Source organism: Onthophagus taurus, chromosome 10, assembly GCF_036711975.1.
Source record: "Onthophagus taurus isolate NC chromosome 10, IU_Otau_3.0, whole genome shotgun sequence".
Lineage (NCBI taxonomy): Eukaryota > Metazoa > Arthropoda > Insecta > Coleoptera > Scarabaeidae > Onthophagus > Onthophagus taurus.
Window position 1 is genome coordinate 6,513,533 of NC_091975.1, and position 23,612 is coordinate 6,537,144.

General features: G+C 32.3%; 4 protein-coding genes across 5 annotated transcripts; 2 read left to right on the top strand and 2 right to left on the bottom strand.

The window, feature by feature from the left end:
- Positions 1–1,014: 1,014 nt before the first annotated feature.
- LOC139431478 (uncharacterized) lies at positions 1,015–5,235 on the bottom strand. Its single transcript, XM_071199304.1, has 4 exons — positions 4,662–5,235; positions 4,431–4,606; positions 4,069–4,289; positions 1,015–4,017 (listed from the first exon to the last, which is right to left on the bottom strand). The coding sequence occupies exons 1-4, from the start codon at positions 4,995–4,997 to the stop codon at positions 2,279–2,281; spliced, it is 2,472 nt and encodes an 823-aa protein (XP_071055405.1). The 5' UTR covers positions 4,998–5,235; the 3' UTR covers positions 1,015–2,278.
- Positions 5,231–12,922, top strand: LOC111420235 (PHD finger protein 14). 2 transcript variants are annotated; one of them, XM_023053186.2, is made up of 7 exons: positions 5,231–5,308; positions 5,690–5,851; positions 8,034–8,646; positions 8,698–8,972; positions 11,028–12,205; positions 12,256–12,597; positions 12,690–12,922. In XM_023053186.2, the coding sequence occupies exons 1-7, from the start codon at positions 5,242–5,244 to the stop codon at positions 12,858–12,860; spliced, it is 2,808 nt and encodes a 935-aa protein (XP_022908954.2). In that variant the 5' UTR covers positions 5,231–5,241; the 3' UTR covers positions 12,861–12,922. The 2 variants fall into 2 exon arrangements, with proteins under 2 accessions (XP_022908954.2, XP_022908955.2); XM_023053187.2 differs by lacking the exon at positions 5,231–5,308 and adding an exon at positions 5,404–5,517.
- LOC111420237 (YEATS domain containing 2 homolog D12) lies at positions 12,207–15,857 on the bottom strand. The gene is made up of 6 exons (XM_023053189.2): positions 15,581–15,857; positions 14,879–15,521; positions 14,674–14,819; positions 13,883–14,526; positions 13,352–13,830; positions 12,207–12,995 (listed from the first exon to the last, which is right to left on the bottom strand). The coding sequence occupies exons 1-6, from the start codon at positions 15,666–15,668 to the stop codon at positions 12,896–12,898; spliced, it is 2,100 nt and encodes a 699-aa protein (XP_022908957.2). The 5' UTR covers positions 15,669–15,857; the 3' UTR covers positions 12,207–12,895.
- Positions 15,858–15,993: 136 nt separating this feature from the next.
- Positions 15,994–18,429, top strand: LOC111420231 (AT-rich interactive domain-containing protein 4B-like). Its single transcript, XM_023053184.2, has 2 exons — positions 15,994–16,599; positions 16,651–18,429. Exons 1-2 carry the CDS (start codon positions 16,241–16,243, stop codon positions 18,302–18,304), a joined length of 2,013 nt encoding a protein of 670 aa, XP_022908952.2. The 5' UTR covers positions 15,994–16,240; the 3' UTR covers positions 18,305–18,429.
- Positions 18,430–23,612: the final 5,183 nt, after the last annotated feature.

The following is a 23,612-nucleotide window of genomic DNA, read 5'->3' on the forward strand; positions in this document are numbered from 1 at the left end:
CAATCTAATAGAAGAGAGATTAATCTAATATACAGTGTGTCCCAGGATAGATGTTACAAGGGGTATAATGACTTAAAAAATTTTGAATTTTATTTTTAGGCTGAGTAATTAAGCCCTGCTTGGTGTGGAGAGAATTTTAAGTATATTTTCATATTTTGAAAGTCTTGATAGTGAAGCGAAAACTATTTTGAGTTCAGGTAAAGTAAGCTTTTTGTTCATGATGCGGCAAAATATTGTGCTGTTTTACTTGTGTGATGTTTTATACACAAGTTATTAATCTATAAATTTGGATTTCTTTAATTTTAAGAGACTCTTATAAAAAACTCAGGGTTTCGGGCAAGTTCAGGTTCAAAAGAATATTAATCAGGTTCGACAAAAAATTCATTTAATTAAACACAAAATCAAATTAACTCGTTATATGAGTAACAAAAAAAATGGTTTTCCTAAATTTACTTTAATAACAATGTTTATTTACGAGTGATAAATTTTTAAATAAAATAGATAACTGCGGTTATCGACTGAAATAATATCGATATTAGAAAGAACCCGTTTATTACTTGAGAGAGAGAGAGTAGGATAAAACTAGTTAGAACCGTTCTTTGAAAATAACAAATGGCCGATGCCTTAAGTTGTCATCAAACTCGTTAAAAAAAAAATAGAATTAAATAAATGAACGTTATTCAAGAAAACTAATAAATCTTTACACACAAGTAAGTATTGATCAAAATTATAGGAAACTCTTGTGAGTTATTCTTTGACTTTGATTCTTTGAATTTTCTTTTTGTAGGTTATGTTAAATAATAGAATAAAATTATCATCCGACTCACTGTGAAAAAGAAAGGATTGGAGTTCAATGTGGTATCTGGATTATGGATTGTCTCTTGTGTTCGGGGCACTAACTAATTTTCTTCAAGATTCTTCTTACGGGAAATTGAACTGTTTGTTCTTCGGAAGTTTTCGGAATAGGATGATTCACTTTTTATTTTAATATTGTAAGTTGATTTGACTTTTAAAAAAAAAAAAATTATCTTAAATTTTTAAGGTTATCTCTTGAGATTCAAAATTTCTTCTATCTGACGACGTGGATTCGACGCTGGTCCGACGACGACTCTCTCACTCCCTGTTCGCGATCTCCTTATATACCCCGGCACTCCAACTGTTTTTTCCTCGTTTCTGATTGGCTCTTAGCTTCGCGCACTTTTCAAAATTCAAAATTCTTGCTTCGAAACTAGCGTCATCTCTTGATTTTTCTCGGAATTAACCTTCAAAATTAAATTCTTTTTCCGTTGATTTCTCCCTTATTCCTTTATGAAACGTAATAAAACTTCGTATTCAACGTTGTCTTTTCTTGTTTTCAGACATACATTGGAGTACACGCCAAAATTCATCAATGAGCAAAGTTAGAAAAATTCAATTTTAAATCAAGGATTTCCTCCTCAAAATAACGTTAAAACATCAAAGGATGGATGAAAAATATACTTTAGGAGCTGAACTATATTAATTGATACTTTTGGAAGCAAACTAAACGGTTTTAGATAAGATTTCCACCAACAAAAAATCTCTGTCAAAATTTCAAGGTTATGTTCTCTCGGTGAACTAAACGATGGTTAATTTTATCACAGTATTGATTAAATTTAGTATTTCCCAAAATTTTTAATTAATTCATTACAAAAACATATTATTTTTACACTAATTATTATTAAAAAAGATTAAATTTAATTTGATTTTGTAATTTTCGCATCGAAACTAGCGTCATCTCTCGGATTTTTTCGGAACTAACCTTCAAAATTAAATTCTTTTTTCGTTGATTTCTCCCTTATTCCTTTATTAATCGTAATAAAACTTCGTATTCAACGTTGTCTTTTCTTGTTTTCAGACATACATTGGAGTACACGCCAAAATTCATCAATGAGCAAAGTTAGAAAAATTCAATTTTAAATCAAGGATTTCCTCCTCAAAATAACGTTAAAACATCAAAGGATGGATGAAAAATATACTTTAGGAGCTGAACTATATTAATTGATACTTTTGGAAGCAAACTAAACGGTTTTAGATAAGATTTCCACCAACAAAAAATCTCTGTCAAAATTTCAAGGTTATGTTCTCTCGGTGAACTAAACGATGGTTAATTTTATCACAATATATATGTCAAATGGAAGTTTGAAGATTCTAGTTTATGATATGATATAAAAACTATATGATAACAATTTATAAAAAAAGTAGTCCTTTTTATGATTTTTTTAATTTTTTGTTAACATAATTTAGGTACATACAAACATTAACTTTCAGAAGAATAAAAAGAAGCGGAACTTATAGACACTAATTTTTGTGCGGAATAACATTCGTTCCATCTCATACAAGTACCAAATTCAAGGTCAAAACTTAAAAGTTCATCAACGGTAGGAAATAAATTATACATGGTCATATCTTTTAAAGTTGGACTTCTAAAAAGTAAATCAAGTTTTTTTAGCGCATCCCAACACGGTGAAGGGATATATCCTTCTAAATAAACTTTTTCCATCGATAAAATATCTTTAAGAGGTCTTTGCATTGTGATTATACAAAATCCGCCCATTTTAACAAAATATTTATAAAGTCTTTTTGTAAAAATCATGCGATCGTTGTAATAAATTTTAACGTCTTCCGGTGAACTTCTCATCATTTTTTCCCATAAAGGCATCATATAATCTTTAATAGATCCCTCAATATAGAATGCGAAAGTTGTTCCATTATCTATTATAAAACCAGTCATATAACTTTCACTATCTAAATCAATTTCATGATTACTTCTAGTTCGATTTGGCGAAATCTTATCACCTCCTAACTGTTCATTATGATTCAAAAGAAAATCAATTAATCTTTCAGCCATTTCAAGTTTTTTTACAACCAAAAACATACGATTTAAGTTTTCAGCTTTAGCACCAACAGAATGCGCTATGAGATTTATTGGAGCGGCAAAAGCAAATTCAACTTTTAAAGTAGTTCCAAATTCAATTAAATCATATTCTAAAATTGAATTTTTTGAATGTTCTGTAAACATTGTTTTAATATTTATGTTATTAGCTGTTATAAAGGTTTCATCTACTTCTATTGGAGATAATTTAACTTTTTTGTATTGAATATTATCAGGATTATGACAAGCTTGATTCGCAGAAACGCCCCAACTTGGAATTAATAGAGGTGATAAATCATAACCAACAACAGCGATAACTTCAGTATCATTTATAACTGTTTCATTATTATTTTTTTGTAATTTAAAAAAAGCTTCCGTTGGCGACAATCTTTTACTAATTCGATCATCATTTCGTTTGCTACCGAATAAATCCGATTTAACATCCGGAGTTAGGTCGTTTCTTTTACCGCAAATTTCAACAAAAAAACGTTGAGTTTGTATAAACTCAACCAATTTCATACTAGGTAAATCTTTAATAAAATGAGCGTGCGATTCGCTAAAACGAACCAATTTTTTAATATCTCTCGGTATCGTTTCGCCTCGCATCAAAAATGGAATGTTATAACGTACAAATATCGAATCAAAATTAAGTTTTCTTAACGTTTCAACATCTAAATCATCAATCTTGTCTATTTTAACAACAAAAGGATTTAAATCATATTTTTGTTGTCGCGTCATCAATTTTTCAACGGCTAATAAAACGTAACCATTTGTTATAGTTAAATTTGGATTACGAACATCGAACATTGCCAAATTTGGGTCAGTAAAAAATATTTCTCCGCTCACTTTAACCGACATTTCATTTGACATTTTAGGGGATTTTTTGGATTTCTTTTCAGACTTTTTATCCTTTTTCTTTTTCTTTTCCTTTTTCTTATCCTTTTTCTTATCTTCTTTCTTTTTACTCTTTTTAGGTATTTTAATCTCTTTAATTGGAGGATTTTCAATTGTAATTATTTCATCTTCGGTCATCGGGGGAGGAGAATTCGAAATATATTCCTTAAAGAAAAAATCTTCAGTCCCTTCCAGTATCATTCTATCCATCCAATGTTTAAATGTAATATCTTTAAATATATATGTTTATTAATAAAATAAATAAATCGTTAAAGTCTCACCGCTACGCGATAATTTAGAAATAACTTCTTTCTGGTTTTTAATTCCAGGCTTATAAATACAACTAACAATCAAATCTTTGATAAACCCATCCAATATTGCTGAAGGTGATTCTTTTTTCTCTTCAACCAAATTTGGATCTTCCGTAAAAACGGGAACTAAATCATCAGAATGGACATCGGAAAGTTTTAGATAAAAAACTTTAGTCTTTTCTGATTTGGCCCTAAAAATAATTAAAAAAGAAAATTAATAACACTAGCCAACAAATTTACATTTTTAAAAAATTTTTTTAGTGTCGCCATCTATGAATCAATTATTAATTTATAAACAGTTTCCTGTAACTTTAAACTTGATTGAACCTTACTTTTGAGCAACTTTACTTTTGTTGCTATAAATTTTAAACTCAATTACGTGTTGATGCAATTTAATTAATTCATCATCTTCGAAAGTGTTCATACAATGCTCAATAAAAACGGGAACCCAAGCTTTATCCTCGGTAAGTTTTATACGATAAATTATATCTCCTTCTTCAAAAAACACCTAAATCAGAACGAAAAATTGGGGTGTTTCATTTAGATTAAGTTTAATTAATTACTTTTGCAACCCCCCTCCAACAAACAACATCAACTTGTTGTTTGGGCCTATCGGGAATTAAAGTATACTCAATATGAGCAAACCCTATAGGAGGTCCAACATCTAAGACGTATTCTGGTTTTGGTGGCTCTTCTTTAATTTGTACCTCACTCGTTGTTTTCGATGATTTATCTTTACCTTTCTTTTTATCTTTTTTCTTTTTGTCTTTTTTCTTCTTGTCTTTTTTCTTTTTATCTTTTTTATCTTTTTTCGTTTTCTCTTTACCTTTTTGATGTTGTTCAGGTACCGAGGCAGAAAAACCGAGTAAAAATCCAACCCTAAAAGTAACCAAGCCCATTTTTTTCAAATTCAAATGAAAAAAAATAATTCGAAAAAGAAAATGTTAGAATTTTGAGAAGACACATTTCAAACATAATTTATATTTTGACAAATAACTTTTTTTTTCTTCTCCGTTGAAAATCGATCGTCGACGAAGGATAACAGGCACCGAAAGGACTCCTGGTTGGACCGCGCGTTCCACGCCTTCCCTTCTCGCAGGACGAAAAGGATCCTCTGCTGACTGTCGAAAAAAAATTAATAAAATGGACGAACCGGTATCATCGCATCTTGAAAAAGCCGAAGACATCGATTTTATAACCAAAACCGCCAGTAAGTACATAGTTTAAGTGATCATTTCGTTCGCGGTCTTTTTCAAAATTGTTTATTTTGTAATTTTTTAAAATCCTCATTCTGATGCGGTGTCGATGAGCGGCGTCCTTTACGCCATGTTTATTATTTTCAAGGTCGTCGTTTTAGGTTATGTTATGTGTCAACGTACCGAAAGGTTTTTTCGACAAAATCAATGGAAATGAGCTCTCGTAGGTTACATTTTAGTAATATTATTTAACTATATGTTTACATCAACCTTATTTTTACGCTAAATCCTTAATAAATCGCTTTAATTAACCAAAACTATGATTAATCAATTAGTTTTTAGGTTATGTTATAGACGCTTTGTTATAAATAACTTCATTTAGAATATTTTTTTAGTTGAAAGAGATCCTAAAAAAAGAAGGGTCAAACCAGTCGAAACGCAATCATCGATTTTAGACTTCGATTTAGGCGAAAGTTCTGATGATTCGGATTTTCGGATTGAAGATCATCCCGAAATCAGCGATGATGATTCCATGGATAGTAATTGCGAAGAAGCAGGTAAATTTAAGGAGTGTGGGAAGTTAGCCCCCCATTTTTTGATTTTTAAATTTTTCATTGTTGTTCTAGATTGTTTTAGAGTTGCTCTACATTGAGAAAAAATGGGCTTATTGATTTTTGGAAAAATCTGATTTTCTTTGTTGTTTTGGGTAGTTCTAGTTATTGTTCTAGAAAATCAAAATTATGGGATACATCATTACAAAGCTATAACTTAAAATAGGTTTGGGTGCCAAAAAGTTTTTCTATTTTCAATTCCTTATTACAAATATATACTTATTATACCTAAAGCAATCTGGAACAACTCTATAAAAGACACTTTACTCTTTAAAAATTAATGTTTTAAATTGCACAATAAGAATTAAAACACATAGAACAATCTAAAATAACTCAAACTTTGCTGATTCAAATTGTTCTAGATGTGCTTTAGGTTTAAGCTAGGGAAAAAAAGGTTTTTCTGGTTACATAGACATTAATTTTGCAAAATCATATCTTCTTAAAAATAGCAAAATGCAGACTTAACAAGAAAAATAATAAATCAACAAATGAATAATCCAACTATTCGATCAGCAAACAAAAATACACTATTTGTATTATACATTATGTATTAAAAACTAAATATCTCTGTGTCTCACCCACACATAGATGTATTTATTATATATTTATATACCCTGCTCAAAAAAAGTAGGGGAACATTTTTCGAAATCTAACTTTATTTAACTAAAGAAAATTACAAAAACAATATTACAACTCTTAGTTACTTCTAAGTTACACTTAAAAATGTAAATTAATAACACAAAACAAAGTGGAAAATGTCAAGTATGTTTTGAATTCGCGAATGAAAGCCTACTAAAGATGACAAATTAATTCAGTTGTCAATTTTTGTTGATTAAAAGCGTCATGAGGCATCTTAGTGAAGTGCAAGTTGCTCATGCTGTCGCCCTACATGTTAGCAGGGATTTTCGAGCGTTTATGGAATCGGTTTCGGGAGACTGGCCAACATGTTAGAAGAGCTGGACAAGGTTGAAATCTCAAAATCAAGACCGATTTCTTGTCCTTTCCTGTCTATGTACGCGTACTGTCACAGCACAAGACCTCCTAAACGACCTAAGACGAGCATATAGAATGGAAATTTCTGATCAAACTGTTAGAAACAGATTAAAAGAAGCGAATGAAGCCTTACGCAGCATCACAAAGCAGGGCGAATGAGGTTAGCTCTGGATCACAGAGATTGGCAACTTCGTCATTGGACGCCTGTACTGTTTACAGACAAGTCCAGATTTCGTTTAATTCGTGATCCTGGTGAACGCTACGCAGCCGCTACTATACAAGAAGTGGATAGATTTGGTCGGGGATCTGTTATGGTTTGGGCTGGAATCAGTATAGACAAGAGAACTGATCTTGTTATTGTTGCTGGTAGACTAAATGACCATGTGCGGACCATGTGGTGTCTGCTTCATATGGGGTCGCTCAAAATTTCATCCTAATCCGGCATCACCAGAAACTTTTTGTAAGAACGCCGGCCATTCCATGACATTCAGGTCATGGAATGGCCGGCGTTAAGTCCTGATCTGAATCCTATTGAACACGTCCTATTCAATTGAGATAGCAAAATAGCAGTACCTAACCATGGCAACCAACAGTTTCAGATATCAAAAATTAATCATTGTCTTAATAAAGTATCTGAAACAACTGGTTGCCATGGTTACGTATGGCTACTGCTATTTTTCTACCTCAAACTTCAAGACAATATTTCTCGAAAATTTTGTTATGTAACTAATATTAATTTGGCGGTACCAAATCCAGAAAAAAAATCGTCTTTCATATTCCATAATAAAAATGGGGATTGCTATTTGAAAAAGATAGCGATGACGTCATAATTTGTTTAAAACTGGCGGAAAAAATTTGAAATATATACCAAGAAATGTAAATCCTTAGACCCGTCTCTGTATCCCATAATTTTGATTTTCTAGAACAACCTGGAACAACAAAGAAAATCTGATCTTTTTAAAAATGAGCTAGTCAAAAAACCCGTTTTTTCAGTTTTTATTTTTTCTATTTGACGCTTTGGAACAATCTAAAACAGCAATGAAAAGTTTAAAAATAAAAAATGGGGGGTTAACTTCTCGCACTCAAATTTAAGTTTTAATAAAAGCTCATTAATTTAATAATTAATTTTTTTAAGTATCGGAAAGTACCGATGATGAAGAAGATAATTCTAGTTCCGATTTAGATGATATAAAGGTAAATCTTCCCTCGAATGGTCTTTCAGTCGCCGACATAATTCAAAAAGCAAATGCACAATCGAAAAATTTACCACTCGACGAGAAAGCTGCGCAATTATTAATTTGTTGTGGTTGTTTGGGAGATCAATCGGATGGTATAAATGAAATTGTTGAATGCGATAGCTGTGGGGTGACCGTCCATGAAGCTTGTTATGGAATAACTGATTCGGCCAGTTTATCTAGCACAGATTCTTTATCACCAACGGCTGCCTGGTTTTGCGAAGCATGCACCGCCGGCGTAAAAACTCCAATTTGCGAACTCTGCCCGAATTCAGGGGGAATTTTTAAAGAGACGGATGTTGGAAAATGGGTTCATTTGGTTTGCGCCCTTTACATACCAGGCGTTGCATTTGGCGAAGTTGATAAACTTTCAAATGTAACTTTGTTTGAAATGCCGTATAACAAATGGGGCGCAAAACCTTGCAGTTTATGCGTCGATGATAGATTCGCTAGAACAGGAGTTTGTATTGGTTGTGACGCCGGGTTATGCAGGAATTTTTTTCATGTTACATGGTAAAAAACGTTTTTTATTTTTAACACAAAATTTATATCGATTTTATTTAGCGCTCAAAGGGAAGGGTTCTTATCGGAAGCGCACACCGAAGAAGTTGATCAAGCCGACCCATTTTACGCTCATTGTAAATTACATTCGGATAAAACACTTGTTAAACGGCGAAAACGAAATTATTTAGCAGTACAATTAAGAATGCATTATCGAAAATTGCAATTTCTTAAAGGAGGCCACAATGATACACCCGAACAATTGAGGATTAATAAAAAATTAAGCAAATCTATGCAGAAATATTTGAGTAATAAAATTCAAAGGACACCGCCTTGGGGTAAAAAAACAAAATATTATCACTAGAATTAACACTAGACCTGGAACTTCTTCTCTTCTTTCTAGATTTAGTGTAATAATAAGCGTTTTATTGTTTTTCTACAGTACCTTTCCCAAAATCTGCTTCCTGTCAATTGCCTCTTCCATTAGCTCACTACACCACCTCTCCACATCGTCTGCCCAGTACCTGTTCTCTCTCTCCTTGTTGCCACAGCAGAATCTGGCTACAAATATCTTCCCTTTATCTTCCCCTTCATCGACAGATACTTTGGCAGTTCCTCTGTCACTATCTTCCCTATCTCTCTGCCCATATATTAGCCTCCTCTCCTTAATTTCCTTCCAGCACTCTCCTAGGATCCTGCAATGCGATCTTCCTTCTATCATTTCCTCGTACTTCACTGCTCTTCTCCCAGCCTCCACCCTTACTGCATCCACCTGCATCCTTCACTACATACCCTGGAGTCTCTCTTGCCAACTCTAGTACCCACCAGCAATCCTTGTTCTGTCCATCCCCATACTTCTGCGCCGTACATCATTGTGCTCCTCAAACATAACCATTCTTTTTTCTCACATCCCTCCCAAAAGTTCTTTCCACCCATCCTCAAACCCGTCCCGTGTTCGCTTTCCAGGTATGTATTCTCTCGACGTTTACCTCCAACCCCTTCGCCTTAAACTATCTCTCCAGAGACCTCATCATCTCCACCGCCACTCTAGCCACGACCACCAAACGTGCACCTTTGTTCCTTCTATCACCACCTCACCTATTTGCTCTCTCACAAGACTCTCTTCCAAGTCCTGCGAATAGTGTGGGACTAAGCGGGCACTCTTCGTCGTCCAGAATACCTCGCTTAAGTTTTCCCCCACTTTAATCATGGCCATAGTCTTCCTATACGTCTCCTTCACTCTATCTATTAGCTGTTCTGTGATATAGTCGTCCACACCAAGATCCGGAATTACGATACGGCTGTAAAAGACCCTTAACAAGAAGGGGCAATAGTTTTATGATGGTGTACTTAAACAAATCATAATAAAGAGGTACCTTTAGTATTTTGGGTTCACACAAATCAGGCACGGCATAAGCATAATTTAGAAGAATTAGATAGTGATGTAGTTCGGGCTTTAGGGTTGCGTTTTCGATGTTATTAATATTATTATTATTTAGTATTATTATACAGGGTTTCCCAAAACTCCCGGGACGGAGCTACAAGTTTTGAACGAGTAAAGAAAAATATTTGAGTCATAAAAACTACATTCCCTTATCGAGTTTTACCTTATTTTAAAGGTAATGGAGAAAAAAACACAACCTCATAAACTAAAACCCTATATCTTAATTATTTCAAGAATTATGAAGGGTTGACGATTTTTATAACAAATGTTGAAATTGTCGACCTTCTTCGGTTTCGCAATGACCCAAACGCTCATAAACCATCAGGAGCATATCCCTAGTGATATTGGTAGTTTCTTCAAATATGAGATTTTCCAAATTATTTATTGATTCTGGTTTTGTTGCATAAACTCTACTTTTCAGAAACCCCCAACAGAAAAAATCCAGTGGTGTTAGATCAGGAGATCGTGGTGGCCACTCAATTTGACCAGTTCTGCCAATTCAACGGTTTAGAAACATGCGGCTTAAAAAGTCTCGGACTGCGCGAGTAAAATGTGGAGGAGCATCATCTTGTTGGATTTTGATTTTCTAACAGTTGCAGATATCTGTTCAAATTTGCATTAATAAAAAATGGACCAATTATATTCTCCCCCATAATACCAGTCCATACATTAATTTTCTGTGATCTCTGAGTATGATCTTCTCTTATTAAACGTGGATTTTCGTCACTCCAATCACTAGGGATACACCCTTTTACTCCCATACGTCGTTTATTACCTTCAATAGCTTCTTCTTCACTGTCTCCTTCGCCTCCAACCATGTCTCATTCTGGATCTCATCCTCTTCAGTCCCCTGAATACTGCTTCAGGTTTAGTGTTAATTCTAATTTTAGTTTAATTAACACTGGCCATGAAAGTCTTCATACTTATATTTTTCTAATTTATTTTATAGTTCCAACACAAAAGATGCCAAGGTTATTAACAACAAGTGCATCAGCCTGTCGAAAATTATTAAAAAAAGCTGAATTAATGGGAATAGATACATCTCAATTAGAAATGCAAGAGACCCAAATAACGACTTTAATGGATATTCGTAGAAAGTGGCATATTCCACCAGCGTTTACAGTTGAATTTATCGCATATTATCTCGATCGTAACGACAGGTTAAAAGGGATGCAAGATTCTTTAGAAGAATTAATTGTAAGTAATAAAGTTTTAAACGACGAACAGAAATCGTTGAGGGATAAATACGAAGAGGTAAGTAAAGAACATAACGAAGAATTAGCAAAAAGTTCAAATTTAAAAGAATTAGTAACGAAATGTCACGATTTTATCTCGTATTTATGCCCCAATAAAAAATTACCGAACATCGAAGACATCGGAAAACCGATCATAACAAGACAACCACAGAATTTAGTTGTCCCAACAGCGGCGGCGTTAAAAATGGGCGTTGGTTTCCCGTTAAATAACATCCCATCAAATCGAAACGATCGTGTTTTAAGCAGTCACGCTAGAAATCAAGATCCGTTACTTCTTCACGAATGCGCAACTTGTAAACAAAAACGAGATCAACATTTATTAGCAAAATGCGACACTTGTCATTTATATTATCATTTAAACTGCCTCAACCCACCGTTATTACGTTTACCAAAAAAATCAAAACAATACGGTTGGCAATGTTCCGAATGCGATAAAACATCGGACTCGGAAGTCGAATTAAATGTAGCTCCAAGAAGAAGTCGCGGTCGTTTTAGTAAGGACAAATCTGACCAAGAAAGTTCTTTTACACCCAAAGTAAAAATAAAACCATTGGAACGTCCTAGTTCTTCGCCAAAAAACGAAGACCGCGAAGTTGAAATGGAAATGATGAATTCAATGGTGAATAACGAAGATGTTAGCTTTAATAATAGCTGTAACGTTCCCGTTGAGGCTAATCCGGTTGATACAGCAGGACTTGAAACTATTTTAATTACTTCTGTTAAAAGTGGGAAAAAACGCAGAAGGGATAAACATAAGAATCGATATTCACCGGAATTGGGCGGAAGTGTTCGAGAACACAAAAGGAAAAGAAAGAAGAAAAGTATTGATTTGGAAAATCCAAATCCCCCACACCCAAGAATAACTATTAAGGTATTATAAATTATTATTAACTAAAATAATTTGACACAATTTATTTTTAGATTAAACCAATTCCTTTACCAGCTGGTGAAGTGGCTTCACGTTCAAACCCACAATGTTTTTACGTAAATAACGAAAATAATGATCCTCCCCCACCAATTCCAATAATTCCAATAGTTACGCCGATAATACCCCCTGAACCACCAATATTACAACAAACTAAAGATCCAATTGGATCACCAACGTGCACGTGCGACGTGTGCAAGGAAGATTGCTACGCGAATACATCAGTTAATTGCGACGAATGTAAAAAGGGGTATCATTTTACCTGTTTAGATCCGCCGTTAAAGAAAACCCCAAAAAGGAGGGGGTATTCATGGCATTGTGCTGATTGCGATCCCACAGTAAGTATTTTCTTTAAATAAACACATTTTTTAATAAATTTATATCGAAACGGCGTTTTATACGAATTTCTTTTTTAAAAAAATTGTTGTAGGAAGTGAGCCCCAACAACCACTTCTTTGGGGATGGATCGAAGGTTAACTTTTATAAATTATTTTTAGGAATTTCATTGTTATTAATTAGTGGAAGAAAGAAAAACTTAAGTTTAATATATAGAAAAAGTTCTTTTCATGCGTTTTTTTTTTATAAAAGTATTTACACATAATGTGTCTTTATTTTTTTTTTTGTATATTAAATAAATTAATATCTAAAAGTGTCTTTATTAAATGATAATAATTTTTTGAATTCTTTCCTGTGATGTAAACCTTTAATGATGTGTGATGGTGTCAATAAACTATCACTGAAACAAAAAAACAACACTATAACACTAGACTTTGAAGTACCCAAAGTAGACGAATACAGTGTGTTAATTAATTATCGTACCCAACGTCATCATTGTAAGTATGCAACCAATATCACAGTATTGGTATTACAATACGCGATTTGCAATATTGGTTGCATTCGGAGAAATAAAATGAAAAGTCATGTTTACAAGGTGTAATTTTTAACCACGAGGATTTTAAGTAAACTGTAGTTACGAATTTAATTACTTATTTTACTCATCATTAGTTAACTCTAGGAAGATTTTTCCACCCAAATTTGTCAAAAAAACAAATCGTTTCATGTAATTAAATATTAACCTCTCCTTTAACTTACTTGTCAAATTTTTCATTTGTAACAGCCCAACATAACGATCTTCTAATTAAATCCTCTGCAAAACTTTTAACACATTCGTAAATAATTCTCTCAGAAGTGCTATAAAGTACTCCAGGAATAATTTGGTCCTGTTTTAATAAAACTCCAACGTCTAAAGCGGTTTGTTTAACGAACGAACGTTCATCTTTAAAATTATCTGTCCATTTTATTAAGATTCCCTCCTCTCTTTTGGGTTTATTACTAGAATTTCCGATAATGTCAATGTGCGTTTCTTCTTCAAAAGATAAATTTTTCCACTCATAATCGGTTTTAAATTGGCTATAATCCAAGATTTTTTGGTTAAACGTAGGATAAACGTCGTATGTTAATGGAAATGTGAAACCATGTGCTCTACCAAATTTGAGAATATTTTTTGTGGTTATTGATGGGATTTTGAATGCTGATTGAACTAATTTTCGGATTAATTGAGATCTCGCCCACTACAAAACAATATCGTATTTTTTATTTTATTTGTAGTATTACATTACTTACTTCTGATGAAAATTGTTTAGCAACATTCCAATTTGTAAATTCAGCAACAGAAGAAGCAGTGAATGGATACATCCATTTATAATTTCCATATTGAGCAACTTCGTTAACTAAAGGTAACTTTTTAAATAACACAATAAGAGTTTGATCCAAATTCTTTAATTTATATAAATCTAAATTGATTTCGTATCGTTCCATGTCCACGTTTTCAGGATCTTCAAAAAACTCGGTTTTTATTCGTTTATTAAACAATGGATTTAAAGTTAAAACAGGTAATTTCCTTTTATTCTTATTCCCAATTAAACCGCCATTAATCGGTTGTACTACATTAATTTCTTTTGATATTTCGTTTGAATTCGCAGAATTTTCGGTTTCAACGCTATTTTTTTGACAATAATTATGTTCAAAATCAATATAAGTTGTTAAATCCCATTCTGACAAACTTTCTTTCTTAATTTCGATTTGAATAGTTTTTGATTCATCATTAGCACTTAATTCCTCAGGTACCTCTTCTTTTATTATTATTTCACCTTTATTTTCTTGAATTTCTTCTGGATTCGTTTTTTCGCAAATGCCATTTAATTTACGTATTTTCATATCTCCTTTATTCATATCATAAAGTGATAATTCAATTATAGTTTCATTTCCTAAAATATAGATTATATTTAATTATTAAGAAATAGACAACCTAAGCCTTGACGTCACAGTGGTGGGCGGAGCTTATAACAGCTCAGCTGTTATAAGCTCCGCCCATCTATGTGACGTCAGAATTAGACAGTTTGTGAAAATTTTACCTAAAGTTTGTCTTCCAGTTCGAGTTCTATCTAATTTTAAATTATGAATAACATCAACAGGTTTATTTAATTCGCCATGAAAAAATAATTGTACTCTTAAAGGAAATTCACCCCAACCTCTTCTAGATAAATGAAAAGGACTTTTCCTAAAAAAAATAAATAATTAAACAAATTGTTTTATAACTTAATAATATGTGATTCATACATTACTTCAATAACATCGTTTGGTTTATAAGAAGGATGTAAATTAAAAATAACTTTTTGAATAATATGAGATATATCAGGGTATTCTTTAGGTCCTCGAATATAAACCATCCATTTATGTGTTGAACTATCTTCAGGTGATTCTGATGGAGCCCATTTCGAGATGTTACCAATTACAATTTGATGTTTATAAAGTTTTCTATTACGAATTAAGTTTACATTAGAAAGTGTTTCAATCTCTTCTTTTTTTGGTTCATTTTTAACCTCGATATTAAGGGGTTTCTCAATTTTAATATCAGTAGTGTTCTTTATTTCTTCTTTAACAATAAATTCTCTATGTTTTTTCTTTCTAAGTCCTAAATTGCTGTAGATATGTTCAGAATTGTTTCCTAATAGTCTTTTAACAGCTGGATGAATTCTACTTTGTTTATCAATAAAAGGTACATCTTCGTTACTGCTACTAACTTGAAATTCATTTTTGTTGTAATAACTGGTTATTAAACAGTAACGTAATAGGTGTAAAGATTTTGCTGCTTTAGTTAGTCGTTGTTGAATTAATTCAAGCTGTTTTTCGCGGGTTTCCAGTTCTTTTTGAAATTCGCGTCTTATTACAGTTTTAATTTTATTTATCATTTGCTTATTTTCTGAAATTTTTTAAATGTAAATAAGGAGTTTTGAGTTTTCTTATTGAGCGAGTTCTCACCAAGATCTTCCCGTATCTTTTTCTGGTGCTTAACTGAATCGGTTAGTTGATAATCGGGGTCTCTTATCGGATCATTTTCTTCATTCATTTTACGGTCAAATTTCGTTTAAATACGAAATAATAGAATTATTTACTTTTACTGGTTATTTATAGGTTAGAAAAATATTTTGATGTATTTTGAGTTGCCTATCTGCTCCTTTTCTTATCTAACGATTATAATTAAAAGTCGTTAAAGAAGATGGCGTTATTAACGATAATTGTCCTCAATATTTTTTCTAATTGGATTTGTAATTTAGGATATTATTTATTTTCATTTTAATTATGGTTAAATTAAATTTTGACCTATAATTCCAAAATAAACAGTAATATTTATAACATTTCATTTCAAATAGAAATAAATATATCCTCCATCTTTGTTTTGTACTTTGAGGTTAGGTTATTTATCAAGTGTACAAATAAGATCTTGCACGAAAATCTTAAAGATATTGTTGTATTTGAGCCTTTTGGATTGAATTAATGCTTCATAAAATTCGAAAATTGTGAGGATTTGTTATGCATCTTTCCCACAAAAAAATTAAAGGGACTTATTTCCAAACATAACCAAGAAACTCACATAAATACTTTTAAATTGATTTAAATGCTAGTTTTACGTACGAAATAATGTCGAATCGAACGAATTTTTGTAATGACCAATACCAAGAATCAATTTCAATGGAACAAGCGATTTTAGTGCAAGGAGGTGATCTTGAGAGTGTTTCTGAACCCTATATCACAACTAACGGAGATGGAACTCAGTATTTATCCATATTAGATTCTCAAAATGAAATAGTTCTCAATGAAATGAATGATGTTGATTTTGAACATAACCCTATGAGCCAACCGGAAGAGGAAGGTGGAGTTCCGGATGAGCAAGGGGGACAAGTTGTTTTATATCGAGTTGATGACAGTGATGAGCTTTATGGTGTGCAGTTTTTACAAGATGAAACGGGAATTTTAAGGAAATATCAATTTAAAGTTAGGTAAGTACGAAAATTGATTAATTTTTGATACTTCAAGGTGTTATTTTGTAGACAAACGGAAGATGGAATATTAGAAGCTCTTCCTGACACTCTCCAAGTTATTCCACTTGATGATGAAGAAATTGAGCAAATCCCCGAAGTTCCAGAAACACCCCAAAACCCAATATTTGTAAAACAAGAGCAACAACTTCTTTCTGAAGCTGATGGTTTCAATCAAGATGTTTTGTTTGAAAGAGACCCAAGGGATACCAAAGAAGGGATATTGGGGCATAAACAAGCTCTCCTTGAAACAGTTGATGAGTCTGCAATGGATTTTGAGGAAAACCAAATATTTCATGAGTCCATGGAAGAAGTAACAATGGAAAAAGAATCAAATCTCACTAATGTTAAAGTTGAAGGTGGTATTCCAGAAATTTCATTTCAACATAAATCATATTTAAATGAAGAAAATTCTGGAGAGAATTTATTAGAAGAAATTCCAAACACTTATGAGTTATTAAAAAAACAAAATCAAATTCATCATAATGGAAATGAAGATTGCTCTGAACTTGTAGAAAGTGGAAATATAGATTCATATCTGGAATCATCTATATCCATAGAGGAAGAGTTAGAAGAGGAGGAAGAAGAAGAGGACGACGACGACGATGATTATGAAGAAGAAGAAGATGAAGAGGAATCCGAAAACGACTCAATTGATGGGGATCATGTAACAGGAGATGAAGTACGCGAAATAAGCACGAATTTAGATTTAAATCGAAAATTTAGTTATCAAAGAATCCCCGGAAAACGGAAAGTAATCCAAAACATTTTAAGAAAAATCAAAGTGAGCGATATAAAATCATCAGGAAATGAATTAGAGGGGCAATTCTATTATTTGATCCGCGACCCCGAAAAAGAAAACTTGGTCAAATACCAAAACACATCACCACTAATAAGCACAAATCCCCGAAGTATTTTAAAAACTTCAATTCCCATTGTTGAGCCAACGAAAAAAGTCGCGGAAGATTTAGAAAAGTACGATAAACGCTTCGCGAAAAGCAAGGAAGCTCAACAAGCGCGACAATTTCATAATTACATCGCCCACACTAAAATCATTCATGCGCCAATACGACAAGAACGTTTACCAAGAAAACAAAAAATTAAACCTATGGAACGTACCGATGAAGAAATTGTCGTTCAGGAAGTATTTGTTTCATCAAACGGTTTTGTGGAAACCTCCGAAGATGGTGTTTTAAAAGAGCGCGTCCCATTACAACCAACCGAATTTATACAACTTAGCGATACGGACGACGAAGAAGTTGAAAAAACACCGCGAAGGAAACGCAAATCAAAGAAGAAACCGTTTATTGAAATAACAATAAGCGATAGTGATGATGAAGATTCTGATACGGTGATAGAGGTGCCACCAAAACGACCTAGAGGCAGGCCTCCCAAGTCGGTGCCAGAACCATCATCACCACCACTAATATCGTCGGACAGCTCTGAAGAGGAACCAGAAGAAATTATAATTTTAAGGGTGGACAATAAATGTCCTAAGTGCCCTAAGAGTTTCCCTAGCGAGGGAAGTTTAAGATCGCACATGCAGTGTCATGCTTACGAAGAAGACGAATCCGATGTTAATTTAATGTGCGAAAAATGTGGGGAGCAATTTAAAAACTCGGCGTTATTAAATCGACACGCTAAGACACACGTTACGGCAGCCTAGTGTCGTTTATTAAACTTAGGACTTTTTTTGTACATAGTTTAATGTAATTGATGATGGCCTTTGAATGTGTTTGTATGATCGAATTATCTGAAAGAATGTAATAAATAATGTGTATATGAAAATAATTATTGATGTTTTATTATCTTGGTTGTAAAAACTTTTAAATAAATTTTTGAATAAAGTTTAAACGTCAATGTGACATAAATTCAATGTTACCAACTGTAACCAACTTCACAACAATTTGTCAAAATTAAATGTCAATTTTATGAAACGCTTTTTACGAAAATTAATTAATTTATACTTAAATCATACGAGAAAAAGAGTATGTTTACGTTTTTTTAATGTCAATCCTTTAGAAAGTCCTAAAAAAATTAAATTAAATTGACGTTTCTTGAAATTTTGACGTTTCAAATAAGTGAATTGAAAAATAACTACCTCTTTATATATTATAAGCAGAGCCCGGATAGTTTAGGAAAAGTGCGCCCCTCTACACGAAACGAATTCCATGACAACGACATAAGTACGTTAATGTCTGGTTGTCACTTTTGACACCTTTTAAGTTACTCTTCAAAATTGAATTTCGAAGAGCGATGAGCGTACCTTAGCGAAGAACTTGCAGTGCAACATTAATTACTGAATTAATAAAAATAATATAAAAATACGCACTGAATTATTCATTTTTGGTTTTATTAAATTTATAATTAATAAATTAATTATAATTTATTTTGTGACATAAGGTATGACGTATCCGACAGCTTCGCACGCTTCGATTGAATATTGAGACTGGAGTGGGAGGCGTTTTAGGATAATTTTCCTAAACTGTCCGGGCTCTGATTATAAGGTAGTCGTGGACAAAAGTTATTAATATGGAATTAATTTAATATGGAGTTTGGCAAGGACAATAGAATCTAAAAGGACCACTACAACTTCACACATGTCATGCTCAGTCTGGGACTCCTTCAATTTTGTAACACTCTTGACCAGGTTGACTTTGGCTTTATTGATGACACTAATTTGCAAAATAAGAGTTCTCAATCGCAAGGTAGACAATGAGAAAAAAGTTTTCTGGTTCACTAATAACATTAAGCTAGCCACTTTCATTTCATTCCTGCAAATTGGCTAAAATTGCTTATAAATTATATCTTATGGGTTCATTATGAAACCGATGTTATGCACCTGCTGGTTGACATAAATAGACAACGTCCGGATTTGATATCCATAGCGCAATTCGCAAAAAATTTATGACCGCTTTACCAACATGTTGACTGCCACAGAATTGAATACATATTTTGCCAATGTTGCTGAAAATATCATCGCCGCTGTTTCTAATCCTTCCAATGACTCTTTTTTGAATTCCTCTCCTACCTTCATACAAATTCACATGTTAATAATGGTAAATATGATGCTTCTAATGTTGAGAGATTTGGATTTAACCCAATAACTTTAAATGAATTACGCAAAGTGGTTTCCAAATTGAAGAACAAGGTTCGTTGAGTATTGGTTATAACTAGTTATAAGGTAACGTGACATCATTGGAGGAAAAATATAATATAATTATAATATTAACATAGTTACGAAATTTACACTGTCCCACATAAAACGCAACATAACTTAATAGTACAGGCTTTGGGTAGTTTTGCAAAGGAAAAGTTTTGTTTTTAAAAGGTGAGGTCCTTGTGATAAGTTTGAGTTTCATCAAATTTTTATATTTTCATATTTTTCTCGATATTGACGCATCTGAGAGCAAAAGTGCAAGAGAGCAATATTGTTAAGAATAAAATTTGCTACAACTTTTGTTCTAAAAGTCCCTTTGTAACATTATTTGTTTCCTGGATGTTACCATTACTAACTAGTAAAATAACGAAATTTATCAAATTTTTATATTTTCATATTTTTCTCGATATGGACGCATCTGAGAGCAAAAGTGCAAGAGAGCAATATTGTTAAGAATAAAATTTGCTACAAATTTTGTTCTAAAAGCCCCTTTGTAACATTATCTGTTTCCTGGATGTTACCATACCAACTAGTAAAATAACGAAATTCATCAACTTTTTATATTTTCATATTTTTCTCGATATTGACGCATCTGAGAGCAAAAGTGCAAGAGAGCAATATTGTTAAGAATAAAATTTGCTACAACTTTTGTTCTAAAAGTCCCTTTGTAACATTATCTGTTTCCTGGATGTTACCATTACTAACTAGTAAAATAACGAAATTCATCAAATTTTTATATTTTTATATTTTTCTCGATATTGACGTATCTGAGAGCAAAAGTGCAAGAGAGCAATATTGTTAAGAATAAAATTTGCTACAACTTTTGTTCTAAAAGTCCCTTTGTTACATTATCTGTTTCCTGGATGTTACCATACCAACTTGTAAAATTAACGAAATTTATCATATTTTTATATTTTCAGATTTTTCTCGTTATTGACACATCTGAGAGCAAAAGTGCAAGAGAGCAATATTGTTAAGAATAAAATTTACTACAACTTTTGTTCTAAAAGTCCCTTTGTAACATTATCTGTTTCCTGGATGTTACCATTACCAACTAGTAAAATAACGAAATTCATCAAATTTTTATATTTTCATATTTTTCTCGACACTAACGCATCTGAGAGCAAATGTGCAAGAGAGCAATATTGTTAAGAATAAAGTTAGCTACAACGTTTGTTCTAAAAGTTCCTTTATAACATTCTCTGTTTCCTGGATGTTACCATTACTAACTAGTAAAATAACGAAATTCATCAAATTTTTATATTTTCATATTTTTCTCGATATTGACGCATCTGATAACAAAAGTGTAAGAGAGCAATATTGTTAAGAATAAAATTTGCTACAACTTTTATTCTAAAAGTCCCTTTGTATCATTATTTGTTTCCTGGATGTTACCATTAGCAACTAGTAAAATAACGAAATTCATCAAATTTATATATTTTCATATTTTTCTCGATATTGACGCATCTAACAGCAAAAGTGCAAGAGAGCAATATTGTTGAGAATAAAATTTGCTACAACTTTTGTTCTAAAAGTCTCTTTGTAACATTATCTGTTTCCTGGATGTTACCATTACTAGCAAAATAACGAAATTCATCAAATTTTTATATTTTCATATTTTTCTCGATACTGACGCATCTGAGAGCAAAAGTGCAAGAGAGCAATATTGTTAAGAATAAAATTAGCTACAACTTTTGTTCTAAAAGTTTTTTTGTAACAATCTCTGTTTCCTGGATGTTACCATTACCAACTAGTAAAATAACGAATTTTATCAAATTTTTGTATTTTCATATTTTTCTCGATATTGACGCATCTGAGAGCAAAAGTGCAACAGAGCAATATTGTTGAGAATAAAATTTTCTACAACTTTTGTTCTAAAAGTCCCTTTGTAACATTATCTGTTTCCTGGATGTTACCATTACCAACTAGTAAAATAACGAAATTCATCAAATTTTTATATTTTCATATTTTTCTCGATATTGACTGATCTGAGAGCAAAAGTATAAGAGAGCAATATTGTTGGGAATAACATTTGCTACAACTTTTGTTCTAAAAGTCCCTTTGTAACATTATCTGTTTCCTGGATGTTACCATACCAACTTGTAAAATTAACGAAATTTATCATATTTTTATATTTTCAGATTTTTCTCGTTATTGACACATCTGAGAGCAAAAGTGCAAGAGAGCAATATTGTTAAGAATAAAATTTGCTACAAATTTTGTTCTAAAAGCCCCTTTGTAACATTATCTGTTTCCTGGATGTTACCATTATCAACTAGTAAAATAACGAAATTCATCAACTTTTTATATTTTCATATTTTTCTCGATATTGACGCATCTGAGAGCAAAAGTGCAAGAGAGCAATATTGTTAAGAATAAAGTTAGCTACAAATTTTGTTCTAAAAATCCCTTTGTAACATTATCTGTTTCCTGGATGTTACCATACCAACTAGTAAAATAACGAAATTTATCATATTTTTATATTTTCATATTTTTCTCGATATTGACGCATCTGAGAGCAAAAGTGCAAGAGAGCAATATTGTTAAGAATAAAATTTGCTACAACTTTTGTTCTAAAAGTTCCTTTGCAACATTATCTGTTTCCTGGATGTTACCATACCAACCAGTAAAATAACGAAATTTATCATATTTTTATATTTTCATATTTTTCTCGATATTGACGCATCTAAGAGCAAAAGTGTAAGAGAGCAATATTGTTAAGAATAAAATTTTCTACAACTTTTGTTCTAAAAGTCCCTTTGTAACATTATCTATTTCCTGGATATTACCATACCAACTTGTAAAATTAACGAAATTTATCAAATTTTTATATTTTCATATTTTTCTCGATATTGACTGATCTGAGAGCAAAAGTATAAGAGAGCAATATTGTTGGGAATAACATTTGCTACAACTTTTGTTCTAAAAGTCCCTTTGTAACATTATCTGTTTCCTGGATGTTACCATTACCAACTAGTAAAATAACGAAATTCATCAAATTTTTATATTTTTATATTTTTCTCGATATTGACGCATCTGAGAGCAAAATTACAAGAGAGCAATATTGTTAAGAATAAAATTTTCTACAACTTTTGTTCTAAAAGTTTTTTTGTAACATTCTCGGCCAAATCTAACACTAGACCTAGTAACTAGGTTCTAGGTCTAGTGTTAGTTCTAGTTTTACACTAGCACTATTACTATGTAAAACTAACACTATACTTAGAACTAGAATCATTTGGGTTTAGCTGCACTTCTCTAAAGACGGCTAAACCCGAATGATTCTAGTTTTAGATCTAGTGTTGGTTCTAGTTTTACACTTGCAATGTCACCAGAACTAATATTAGACTAGAACTAGAAACATTTGGGTTTAGCCGTATGGCTCTTAAGACGGCTAAACCCGAATGATTCTAGTTCTTGGTCTTGTGTTAATTCTAGTAACAGTGCTAGTGTAAAACTAGAACTAACACTAGATCTAGAACTAGAAATATTCGGATGCTTAAGAGGGGTAGGGCTAAACGGAATGTTTCTAGTTCTAGTGTTAGTCTAGTTTTATTTGTTGTTCAGCGCTGAATTGTTGTATATTTTTATTAAGCAATAACGGATAGTGCGTTCCTCGTATTGATCCGTTATATCGAGGTTTTACTGTAATATCGAATTATATTGACATAGACAAAGTAAGTAGATATACTCTGGTTTCTATGGCAATATATTTTTGGCCTTTGCGGGGGGATACGTTCATTTCAGACTCCCTAACTGTCTGAAAATAGCTAAAGTTGTTCTTATACACAAAAAAAGCCTTCAAAATGAACATTCT